The 13,278-nt window shown below is 37.7% G+C and overlaps 1 protein-coding gene across 9 annotated transcripts in view; it reads right to left on the bottom strand.

Annotated features, from left to right (window-relative positions):
• Positions 1–10,593: 10,593 nt before the first annotated feature.
• LOC129242202 (tubulin polyglutamylase TTLL5) overlaps positions 10,594–13,278 on the bottom strand; it is a 100,462-nt gene continuing 97,777 nt past the window's right edge. For all 9 annotated transcript variants that reach the window (XM_054878820.1, XM_054879198.1, XM_054879115.1 and 6 more), the window contains one exon: positions 10,594–12,691. In XM_054878820.1, the coding sequence (XP_054734795.1) occupies positions 10,925–12,691 (1,767 nt within the window). In that variant the 3' untranslated portion in view covers positions 10,594–10,924. The remainder of the gene's footprint in view (positions 12,692–13,278) is intronic.

Genomic DNA, 13,278 nt, shown 5'->3' with positions numbered 1-13,278 from the left:
ACTTCTGTAACGCGCTCGGGTATCAGCTAAGGACGCAAAGACGAAGACAAGCCAATTTTGGACGATGCTTACTTCGTTATAGCCGGTCCCTGTCAACATTTTGGCGAAATTAATGCAGAGAAAGTACTTAAGGTTATCCGAGCACGAAGGTAGAGCAAATCGTAAAAATATTGCAGAAGAACGGCGTCGTACGATCGCCCACTGGCAAAACCGGTGGAACAGATCACCGAAAGGTAGATGGACGCATGGGCTAATACCCATTCTTACGACGTGGTTAGAAAGGAACCATGGGGAAACAAGCTTCCATCTAACCCAATTTCTTCCAGGGCACGGAGTGTTTCGAAAATACCTCCATAGGTATGGTAGTTCACCAAACTGCCCAATCTGCAAGGAGAGGGAAGAAGAGGGTGATCACGTCTTGTTTCAATGCCCACACTATGTTCCCGAATCCTGTAACATATAAAACGGAGAGAATATCATAGATTTTATGCTAAAATCGGGTGATAACTGGGAGCGAATATGCGCGTGTAAAATTTATTCACAATGAATTAAGACTCGCGGAGGTTCGTAGATGAAATAACTAGAAGCCTATGAGCTAAACAGCCCTGTGAGGTAATTCCTTTTTTGGACTGTTCCGCGGGGAGAGTCGTAGATGGTGAGGTGTTTAGTACGTAGGTGTAGCTGTGAGGCTACAAGTCGTGCATACTGCTGTGCCGGTATAACAGTACTCATAAGAGCTTCCTCTTCAAGGGCGTAATCCCGGAAAAGCCCTAGTGAACCTCTCTTCCGTCTCTGCGAATAGCTCATCGTGCACTTCTACCTCAGTAGGTACCTATGCCTATATTATAATGGTGTTCAACAAAACGGTCCCAATATTGCTCCAGAATTTGACTAGTACAGAATTTGACAAAAATCTGCCGCACCATACCCAGTGCGCGGGTGCTTGATGCTCGGGTGATTAATATTTAAAAATAACAACACAAAATGAAATCAGTCCTTACAAGAGGCACCAAATCTATGCGCAGTGGGAAAAACAACTGGTTTTGCAAGTGAATTTATTAATGCAGAAGCCGAACTGCTCTACCAATGTTCATCAATAACTGTCATATATGTACATATTTATGCACAAATATAATGGGTTGTTCAATAGGTGCGCTTCAACTTTTTTCCGATAGGGAGGGCGAACGACGCAATATTTTTTATTTTTCGCTTGTCATTTGTAAACTTCATTAGTATACACTTCATCATGGAGCGCTACACACTTGAGCAACGATTGCAAATCGTGCAAATTTTTTATGAAAATAATCGTTCTGTTGCTGCTACTTTAAGAGCATTACGGCCATTTTACGGTCCATTTAACAAGCCGTCCCGTTTTGGGGTTATGTGAAGTCATTGGTCTACAGTAACAAGTCGGCGGACTTCGTAAAACGTGCACGCAGTGGTCATGCAAAAGAAATCGAATTTCATACTTAAATGTATATGTTCAAACTCGATAATAAAAAAAAAATAGTTAAAAAAGTCAAACCGTTTGTGTTTTATTCAAAAAAGTTCAAAAGTTGAAGCGCTCTTACTGAAAAACCCTATACATATTCTACCTTAAACTGTGTAGCAGTAACTCAAACTCATCACGCGTTATATTGCCAAAGTGGGCATATCTGATTTTTATGCACATATAGTACTTATGATGCTTGTACGTACATACTATGTAGATGTAGAAGAGTAGAGAAACCATAACCCTCAGCGCATGTTGCGCGTAACATACATGTATTCGAGTAAGAGGGTGCTTCACAAGAACTCTGAACATTGTCAACGCACTATTAAGTTTAGTTTCACAAACCGGTTCAAAGAAAACTACTCCAAAAAGCAGAGCTCAAAAGAAGAGAGGTAATGCCTAAATTATGTTGTTGATTCTATGCCACCAATGGAGTCACATTAATAAAAATATATGCTGGCAGAGTGGCGTTTAAAAAAGAAGCTTTACGACTTTTATCTAAAAGAAAGAACTATACGAAACCTAAAAAAGACCAGTGCGATACATGTACTTGGTTTTCTATCGAAACCTTTCGTAAGAAGAATATACTATTCACCAAAAAATAAAGTAGAGGCCAGAAATGAAAAGAACAAAGCGCGGGATGAAGATACTAATTTTTCCACAGTAGATTTAATGTACTCAAAATCTCAATTCAGCAGCTTCTAATACGTTCACATATGCATTAATCACCTATAAATCCACCAAATTAATCTACCCGTTCACATATGGCAGATTACCTGCAAAATTTACAATCAGCTGTCAATACTGCTTTGAGATGTTTTTCTTCATATAAATTATTTTGGTGGAATATTTTGGTGTTTTTGGTTTCTTTAATTATTAATCTCGATATGAAAAAAATACAAGGAGGAGGAATAATATATTAATAGTAATTGGCTGCTAATAATAAACAGTTGGAGGAAGTCCGTATGCGACGTTTACTGAGGTTGCAAAAAATTATAGCATTTTATAATAAGTAATAAGAGGACAAAAGGTTTATGGACACACGCTTTTTTCTGTAAAATTAGTCCCTAATTAATAACATGACGCTTTTAAACACGCCAGTCATAGACCTTGCCTACGTCGATAGATCCACGGAAACTAGCGTGAAGTGACATATTTCAAGCATGTACACCCATAGTGATCACCATGCAATCATAATGGACCTGTACACAACTCGCATACCCAAGCCGACAAGAAAAGTACAAAGAATTTCTTGGAAGAGGAATGCTTTTGAAGCAGAATTTTTCCTAGCGACCTGGAGCGGGGCGTACTGTGCTGCTGAACCTGCAGAACAGGAAAGCGATTGGAAGAAGCCTGCGATGCAGCGATGCTGAACGGTATCTGATGATGCAATTTGCGCGATTGCGGGAAAAATTTCCCTGGATATCCGAGCACGTGAACTAAACCGTCTCTAACGAAGGCAAGGTGCAAAACTTACAAGGGACCAAAAGTTGAAACAGCGAATGGCGTCACTTGACGAATCGCAGCGAAGATGGGGTCATTCTTCTAAAGGCCGCTGGACGCACGAACTTATCCCTAACCTTAACACGTGGTTACGGCGAGGACACGTAGAAGTGGATGAGGGGACACGGGTGCTTTCAGTATTATCTGCATAGATTTGGTCTCTCCGATTCACCACTCTGCCCTACCTGCCCAGAGAATGTTTCTACTGTCCAAAATTTGCAAGAGAATGTGAGGAGTTAGCCACTATCCTTGGAAGACAGCCAAGTGAGACTCATTTAACTGGCAGTATGTGCATTTCAAAACATTGCTGGGATGCTGCATGCAAGTTTTCCAAGCAAGTATTGCGTACGCTACACAAGCAGGACGAAGAAAGGCGAACAATAGAGCTGTTTTAGTACCGGCAGCTAGAGCAAAATAATATTAGCGCCTTGTGCTGCGCCTGATCACACCGAACTTCCCGACAAGTGCTAAAACTAACATGAAGCAGTTTTCCAGAGGAGGTCGACTCAGACATACCGAGAACAATTACGGACGCTTGAGTTAATGACTCACGACCATATCATACGCAGACAAGACGGTAATGCACACAACATTACCGCACACTTTCGAAGTTCCATTTACTTCTTAATGGAGTAATGGAGACTATCACCGACGTCAACATTGTGTAGATACAACCAAACACATACACACACAAACCTGATGTATTGTGTAAATATGAAACTAAAAGAATGCAGTTGTTCTCTACGGGATGAGTTTTACTCAATTTTGTGCTCTCTCGGGGCTGCGGTAAGGGACTGCGTACGTCGGTGACTGTTTCCAGCATACATATGTCGTCGTAAAGCTCATTCAGCTCATTTTTCCATCGAATGCGATGTTCGCTGTGCAAAGGTTCAAAAATCTTTCCCTCTAACACTCCAAGTGATGCCTCATCGGACATTGTCATCGTCCAAGTTTCTGCGCCATACGTTAGGACGGGCATGGTGGTGTTACAAGGGTGTTAGTTTTGTTCGTTGAGAGAGGACTTTACTACTCAATTGCCTACTTAGTCCAAAGTAACACTTATTGGCAAGAGAGATTTCACATATTTATTCTATACTAGCAAACCCGGCCCCCTTCGCTGGGCACACTAAAATAGAATAGATATGGTTTAGAACAGAAAATATATGGTTTTCATATTATTTATTTCTTGATTCTTTATTCAAGCGCTTTGGCATAAACAATATTTTTTGTTTTTCTATTTGTTTTTGAGTAAATATAAAATATAAATTGAAAATCAGGAAAAAAGATTGTTTTTAAATTTCAAATCAACGCATATGAATAAACAATCGTCTTTTTCCCTGATCATCCATGAATTTTTCGTTTCAATTTATATGTTTTATTAAGCATTGGAGCTTTTTTAACCATTATCCATTTATATTTTTCAAAAAACAAAAAAACGAAAAAAATTGTTTTTTCCACGAACACATAATTTCATTCAGATTTCACATTAAATTCTCAAATTTCGTAAGAAATTATTCACTGTTCCAAAATCCACTTCAAAAAAACTCACAAAAAATGTTTACACTTTGCACTTACGTTTTTTCCTTATGGCATCCAAATCAGAAAGAAATATTGACACATTGTAACTCACACTGTCAATTTGACAGTTCAGTTCCGCCCCAAGCGTTAAAAAAGTAAGCGACATTATGGCTGGCTCAAAAGAACGATGTACCCGTTCCCACTGCTCCGAATTACAACCAAACTTTACGAAACCCATTTTCAATACTTACTTAACAATGTGCATAAGTTTGGTTTAATTCGGTGCAAAGACACGGCGGGTCCACGTTTTGGCATATATTTCGAGACCCTAGTCATCAATAGGTATGAAAATTACCCCGTATTAAAGCACTTATCAACAGCTTTCATTTGATACCCATATTGTACATACACAACCAAAGGTTACCCGGGTCCACGTTTGACCTATATCTCGAGACCCCAGTCACGTAGCGGCATGAAAAATACTCTGTACTAAGGCATTCACCAACAGCTTCAATTTGATATCCATATTGTACAAACACATTCTAGGCTCCACGTTTTGGTCTCTATCTCGAGACCCTAGTCACGGAGCGGCATGAAAAATACTCTGAACTAAAGCATTCACCAACAGCTTCCATTTGATACCCATATTGTACATACACGTCCGAAGGTTACCCGGGTCCACGTTTTGACCTATATCTCGAGACCCTATCTACCAATAGGTATTCAAACTATACGGAAATCATCTTCAATACCTACTTAACAATGTGTGTAAGTTTGGTTTAATTCGGTGCAAAGACACGGCGGGTCCACGTTTTGGCATATATTTCGAGACCCTAGTCATCAATAGGTATGAAAATTACCCCGTATTAAAGCACTTATCAACAGCTTTCATTTGATATCCATATTGTACAAACACATTCTAGGTTCCACGTTTTGGTCTCTATCTCGAGACCCTAGTCACGGAGCGGCATGAAAAATACTCTGAACTAAAGCATTCATCAACAGCTTCCCTTTGATACCCATATTGTACATACACATCCGAAGGTTACCCGGGTCCACGTTTTGACCTATATCTCGAGCCCTATCCACCAATAGGTATCCAAACTATACGGAAACTATCTTCAATACCTTCTTAACAATGTGTGTAAGTTTGGTTTAATTCGGTGCAGACACGGCCGGTTAGCGAACACACACAAAAAGTTGACTTTATTTTATATATAAGATTTTTTTCAGTTTGTGTTCGAAAAATCCAAATATCTTACGGAACCCTATTTTTTCCAAAATAAAATGTACTCCATGTTATTCGTGGATAATGTAGTTTTCGAATAGTGAAAGAATTTTTAAAATCGGTCCAGTAGTTTTTGAGCCTATTCGTTACAAACAAACAAACAAACAAAGTTTTCCTCTTTATAATATTAGTATAGATGTGTAAGATGACATGCTGCGTGCCTGTGTGTAAGTTTTTATGCATATATTGTATAATTACGTATTTTTGTATGTTATGTTTTTTTCGTGCTTGTATGAGGCATTTTTATATGAAGGAATTACTTTGATTTAGTTGAAGGAATTTAGCACTTATAATATTGTAACGAACATTTTAACTAATTACACAGTTGATATATTTTTGGATGATTAGCTCTTTAATAGCCACTACAGAATTTAGAATACTTGTTTTTCATGCTATTTTTATATTTGATTGACTAAGTAATGAAATGTGAAATAATTCAAAAAGAAAGATTTGCAAATGAAATGAGAAGTAAATAAAAAATAAATAATTAGCGCGCACATTCTGTAAGGTTTTTGTTGGGCTCCTCCTATTTGTTGTGTACGCCTTGATGTTGTTTCACAAACTTCCGAACGGCAAATGATTTGTATAGGAGCTTTTTCATGGCACAAGTAGATTATGAAAAGTAAATAGAAAAAATTCAAATAAATATTTAATACCAAGAATTTTACTAAACTGCTATTAAATTTGACCAGCTGAGTTAACTTTTTTTTAAATGCTTTTACTCGTTTGTATATTATTGCTTTGAACAACGAAATAGCGCAGTTCTATTTCAGTTATTAGTCAAGATAGTTAAAGCTGAAAAAGCTTACCGAAAATGTAAATTCTTGTTTTTATAATTGCAAATATATTTGTTTCGTTACTGGGCACGAAAATAGGAAGAGGACCTCACTGCTCACTTAACAGGAAGAACATTATTTGGCACCTTTTCGAAAAAGTTACTAAAATATTGATATATAGTATAAAATGAAATGGTATGCAATATAAGAGAACGTTGATTAGAGAAGGTTCAGGAAGGAATGGGCATGTTATATGCCAAATGCTAACAAAAACGCGCATACGAAATGTTTATTATTCTAACACGACGGGGCAAAACAACTACAAGAAAAAAATATATAATATTTATATATTTATAGGCGCAGCCGTGGCGGTCATTCTTTTGTAGTGACGGCAGCCCCGTCATAACAGTCTAACATATTTCACAACAAAAACAAATTCATTCATAAATTCTCTACTCATATTTCTAGAAAAAAAATACTTTCATTCATAAAATGAAGTGCTTGATCTGCCCATATGCCATATGCGTCTTGTATTTGCAAGGATGTTGATGGGCTCAGAAAAAGTGGTGCGAGACGAAATTTTTTAACGACTTTATCGAACACATTGGTCCTTGCGAACACCGATAATCCTATGAATAATCCAGCCGTTATTTCGCAATTCAATTTTCTAACAAACCAATTACTACACCTGGGAATATTGTAGTCAACTAACCAACTGGAGCCGATACACTCACAGCGAAGATATATTGCCGTCTCGTTGTCTAATATTGACAAATATTTCTATATTGACTATTTTCGAATCGTCGTCAGTGATTTCATCAATCTTTATTTAAATTTTTTGGTATATTTGCGGCTTAAGCGCGATCGTTTTATGAATGAAAGTATTTTGCTTTTAGAAATATGAGCTCGAACTTATGAATTAATTTGGTTTTGTTGTGCTGTACAATATTTGAAACTGTTCAGCGTCGTCGCGGCTAAAATAATCACGGCCGTTCCGGCTGCGCCTATGAATGTAATGGCCAAATGCAGGGTGGCTTTGCTTGCTGTACTTGTTTTGCTTGGCTTTAAAAACTTGTATGCACGCTTTTAACGCTATCATAACAATCAGACGGTTCGTAAAAGGAAACAAAGATCTTAACAATACTCAATAATACATAATACATTTTTGAATCATGATATTAATTTGAAACTGTGAAATTATATTGCGAATTTTCATCTCGCGCTGGGGCCAACTTATGGTGTCCAGCAATGAGGTCCGTTTTTTTGCTGTATTTGGCTGAAGAGCAACCCGAAGCCATTCTAGAACAGCCAGTACATCCATTGACAACAACCGTTTGGTGTGGCCTTTGGGCTGGAGGCTGATTGCAATGCAACAGTGAATGTCGAACGCTATCGTGTCATAATAAACGACTTTTGATGCCGAAAATCGAAGCCCGTGCTCTTCACAAGGTTTGGTTCCATCAAAACGGCCCTACTTGGCATACAGAGCGTGAAACAATTGGTTTGCTGCGTCGTCGTTTCGGTGAGAAATCTATCTCTCGTCCCGGACCAGTGGATTGGCCACCAAGATCGTGTGATATCACACTTTTGAACTTTTACGAAGTCTAAATGCTTTGTTGATAAACCAGCTTCGATTGAGGCAGATTATGGCCGATTGAGGAAGCCAACACCACTACAGTTATTCACGAGATACCAACCGAAGTCCTCCAGCAAGCCATTAAAAATTGGTATTTGCGGGTGGCGAATTACGGCGAAGTTGCGGTCAAGATTTGAAAGGGATTATATTTAAAAATATAAATGTCCTTAACGGTTCTACACAAAAATCATAAAGACTGTCCAATCAATTTGAATTTTAGTTGTTTTATTTCTATTTAAAATCCGATACCTCTAGAATAGTCATCCTTTATTTCTATATTATATGTACATATGTATATGTATGTACAGTTACTCACACCTTACTTAATGCAGATACAATGTTTTTTAAATATTTCATAACATTTTGCGAAAGTGGAAAAACACAGTTTGCAGATGTTTTACTTATGTGGTATGCTATGGTGCTAATAATACTTAAATTAAGGAATATACTTGTGCAAAAATAAGTGTTTTATTATGTATCCAGTAAAAATAATTATTATATATTATAAAGCATAACAATATACACGACTAGTAACCTCACAGTTACACTTACGTACTAAACACCTCTTCACAATCTACCACTCTCCTCGTGGAACTGTCAAAAAGGTATTACCTCACGAGGCTGATTAGTTCATGTCTACGAAGCTCCGCGCGCCTTAAATTATTATGAATGAATGAATGTTTTGCATGCTCGCAGATTCGCTTACAGTTATCAGTTGTTATGTTAAAGGTTTCGGGAGCATAGCGTGGGCATTGGAACAAGACGTGATCAATGTCATCTTCCCTCTCCGTCCAGATTGGGTAGTTCGGGGAACTTTCATAGCCGAATCTATGGGGTATTTTCGAGATACACCGTATTCTGAAAGGAATTGGGTTAGGCGGAAGTTTGTTTCCCCATTGTTTCTTTCTAACCACGTCGCTACAATGGCTATCAACCCATGCGTCCATGTACCATTCGGTGATCTGTTCCGCCGGTCTTGCCAGTTGGCGATCGAATGACGCCCTTATTATTCTGCAATATCTTTACGCCTTACTCTACTATCGTGTTTGGATAACCTTATATACACTCTCTGCATTTCTATCGCCAATGTCTACCGGGATTAGTCCTGCAATAACGAAGGAAGCGTTATCTGAAATTGTGCGGAGCAATAATTATTGATTTATCTGAATAATTCTCATTGGCTTTCATTTGTTGAATCTCCCTTGAATTCTGAGCACCTATAGCTCCCGGTAATATGATAGTATTCTCCTTCTGTCGGTATCGCAAAGTACACATTTTGGGCTATTTTTACAATCCTTGGCGAACTGAACATCAACACCACATTTCCTGCACTGTTTAGATCTAGTAAATACTCTAACGCAGTTACGCAGTAACGAGACGCATTCTCGGAAACGACAGAGGACCTAAATAATTTTGATTTGCCCATCTCTAACAATTTCTTCGCTTTCAGAGTGGCAGGATGATGGTCGCCGCTGGAGTGCCATCAGTGGTAAAGGGCGTTATTTCTCTGTTCAAAACTGTCTGTGCCTATGTATGTATGTACACGTTTACCATACGCTTAGTCAGTGCTTGAGGGAAGGCAAATCCCGTTGTATCGCACAGTGCTTTCTGAGCGAGTCAAATCAGTGGCCGTATTAAAAATAAGTTCGAAAAAAAGTTTAGCGGAGCGTCCAATTGGAGCAATCGATTACATCAAGGTTTTCATAAATAAAACTCATGAGAATCTTTGGTGCAGTACCGACCCCTGCAAAATAACTTAGACTTTCCTAAAAATTTCTGGGTAGTAGCAAAATTTCATCAAAATTTGGCAGTTCGAAGCAAAATTGTGAGAGATGAGAGTAACTTTGGCCGACCTCTGTTGTGAACGAACCGTCTGCATTCCTTCAAATTCGATGAGAACCGAATAACGGTTTGATGTTGGCCACACTTTTTTTATTCTGTACATCGTGTAATAGGGTTGATTATGGGGCACCATAAGAATCATTGACGATTCGCTGTATTCATCTTGTACAAAGTATTTTCTCTGCCGCTTTGAGATCTTGTCCGACATAGATGATACAATTTTGGCTCGTATATATTGAGAATGAGTGAGCTTCATTCTCTTTCCCTCTGCAAGCTGCTAAGATTCACAAAAAAGATTGGGAAGTTTGAAGAGTGGCAACGAACCTAATTGCCTTTCCCTATCCTTTAAATAAAAAATAATAGATCTCCAGCAGAGCGGAGCCTCTGGGAAAAGTATATGATTTTATACTTTTGCTATTATAATAAAATTTTTTAGTCAATCTCAATTATATACATATATATCAAAATATATCAAAATATAAATGTATTAAATTAAAACTACATTATAGTAGATATTATAAAACAATTTCAAACACAATTGAGTAAATATTATGTTTTATTTTATTTTAATTATAATGCCGTTGAAGCCATAAGAATAAGGTAGCACAATATACAAAATCAATAATTTGAGTAAATTTAGTTATTTAAAGATAAAATTTGTAATCGTTATTAGTATTAGCATATATAATTTTATAGAATAAGGTACCCACTATCTTAAAGAAAAACAAAGGTAGTATTTAAAGAGTGTTGGGACTTTCAATTCAAGTATTTCTCCCTTATTGCGCTTGCTTATAAATATTAAATAGGATGCAGATAGCGTAAATTGATCCAACCAACACTCTTTTCTTAAAAAATAATAACCAAATTATCTACCTACCAGGAAATTTTTTGTTAGTTGATACTTCAGGCAATTTTTCACTTTTAAGGGCAGGCAAATTCTTTTCGTTGCTCTTGTAATATCCATCACACTTGTTAAAATCTCTTGCAACTGAGCCAGTAAGCACCATAGCTGGCAAAGCTTTTAAAAAACCATGTAATCCTGATGGAATAGGAGGTGTTTGAGGTACAGATAACCCGAGTCTATTATATAAATACGGCATGTTTCCAGTCACATTTGTATGGAGTGATAGAACAGCCTCAAAATCTCCCTCTTGGGCTTGAGATAAGAAATCGCTAAATAAACTACTGGGTATCATACCAAAATGATCAAAAGCATCCACATAAGCTTCCGTATCGCGGTTATATTGCTCAAGAAAATCTCCTAATAGTTTCGCTACCATAGCCGATCGCGCTTTGCTGTTAACGCGAAAATTTTGTGGATTACGAAAAAATACTGGTGTTTTAACAGGCCCACCTACCCTATTTAAAAATTTTAAAATTATTTTTTCATGGAAATCTCTTGGCTCCTGTGAAAGCCGATGTAAAATTGCTTCTAGGTATAATGAAAAAGTTTGTCTCGCTTGAAGTTGTGTTAATTCTGAACCATTGTCAATCAATCTCAGAATCTGTTTGCGCAAACGCTTACCTTCTTCTATACATTTTGATTTGAGACCTGTTCCACTGAATAAAACTATAGTCCCAACTGGCAGAGCGCGTTCGTATTGATACATTCTTTCTATAGGAGAGTTACCTTCTTTTTTGCCATTAGCTGGGCCATATAAGAAATTAAATAGTACTTGGTTATAATTATGTGGTAGAATCATTGAGTAAGACATTTGGCCTTGTACTACAGGAGTAGATATTGGTATACCTGTAGAAATGTCAAGGAAGTTTCCATAACGTTGCATGCTATCATCAGTAGGAAAAATTCGAACAAAACCACCGCGTCGAGCATTTTGTAATCGAGCATTTCTCACAATTCTCTGTTCTTCCATTGTCAGCGATTGTTGTGTTGGAGCTAAACGTCGTACTCCGTTGCCGCTGCCGCTAACATTGGAGTCCGCTAATAACAGCCTTCGAGCAGAGTTTCTGTTACGAAATCGTGTCCATCTGTTGTCATACTGGGCGCGCATATCTATTGTATACGCTGGAATGCCAACGCATGTTAAGAGGTCAGTAATTAGACACGCTTTTACTTTTGAGTCCAAAGGGCTATCAACACCCATAGATGGCGACAAATTAACTTCTAAAAGCCAGGGTTTAAGACCTTCATCTATTAAGATATCAAATCCGTATAGTTCAAAACAATTGTTACCACTAGGAACAAACATCCGGCATGCTGATATAATAGTTTGAGCACAAGAAAATATCGATTTTATAATCAAATCTTCAATGTTCGCCATAAGTTGATGAGTATTACATCCTTGCGACTTTAAATGCCGGAGGAGGGCGGAAAGTGTCCACTTATGACCAACATCCTCTACCTCAGCATCTCGTGGCTTTATATAATCCGAATGGTACTTATTTATACTATAGTTACAAAGATGCATACAGGGGTTCCAGAGATTTTCAGCACCGCGATCATATTTTACAGTGGCTAATCGAACCAAGCCTTCCTCATATATATAAATAATTAATGGGTCAAATGATGTCACCAGTACATATACACGTAAATCGCATTTATGACCATCGATGCATAATGGATCTAAAACGTACTTGCAAACCAGCACTTGCTCATCTTGTGGTATTTGATCTGGCTGTAAGCAAAAAAAGATATTAATTGCAATCTTTAGGCATTATTACTGCATAATAATAATTATTGCTATAGAAAATTGGAGGAAAATTTAATATAATGTAACATTCCTTGCAAAAAAGGTTGTAAGGGAGGGATAGAGGGGTGTATCCCCATCTAAAATCTGAAAACCGTACCCTCCGGAGGCTTATAGTTTTTAAGTAATTTATTGTTAAAGTTGTGTAATTTAGCGAAAAATTGGTGTTGCCAGACACCAGAAATAAGAACGACGGACACGTTCAGTTTGTAAATCTGCAGTATTTTTGGCTTTAGTTTCGAATTGAAAAACATTTTCGAAAATATAAACACATAAAATTGAATTTTACGTAACTTTTGTAACGTAACTTTTTTGCGTAAACTTTTGTAAATTTGTAGATTTTTTGCTTAGAACTTTTTTCGAGTGGGCGGCCCACGGCTGGGCTTCAAAAAATATCTCTCATCAATCCAACTCCGGCTACGCAATCCACAGTATTTTTCCACAGAACTCCTTTCCACGTTGCGGCCTTCGGCCGCGCTTAAATAAAATTACCCTCACCAGTCCAACTCCGGCTA

Source organism: Anastrepha obliqua, chromosome 1 (assembly GCF_027943255.1).
Source record: "Anastrepha obliqua isolate idAnaObli1 chromosome 1, idAnaObli1_1.0, whole genome shotgun sequence".
In the NCBI taxonomy this organism is placed as follows: Eukaryota; Metazoa; Arthropoda; class Insecta; order Diptera; family Tephritidae; genus Anastrepha; species Anastrepha obliqua.
The sequence above is the reverse complement of the archived record's forward strand: the minus strand, read 5'-3'. Positions and strand labels throughout refer to the sequence as shown.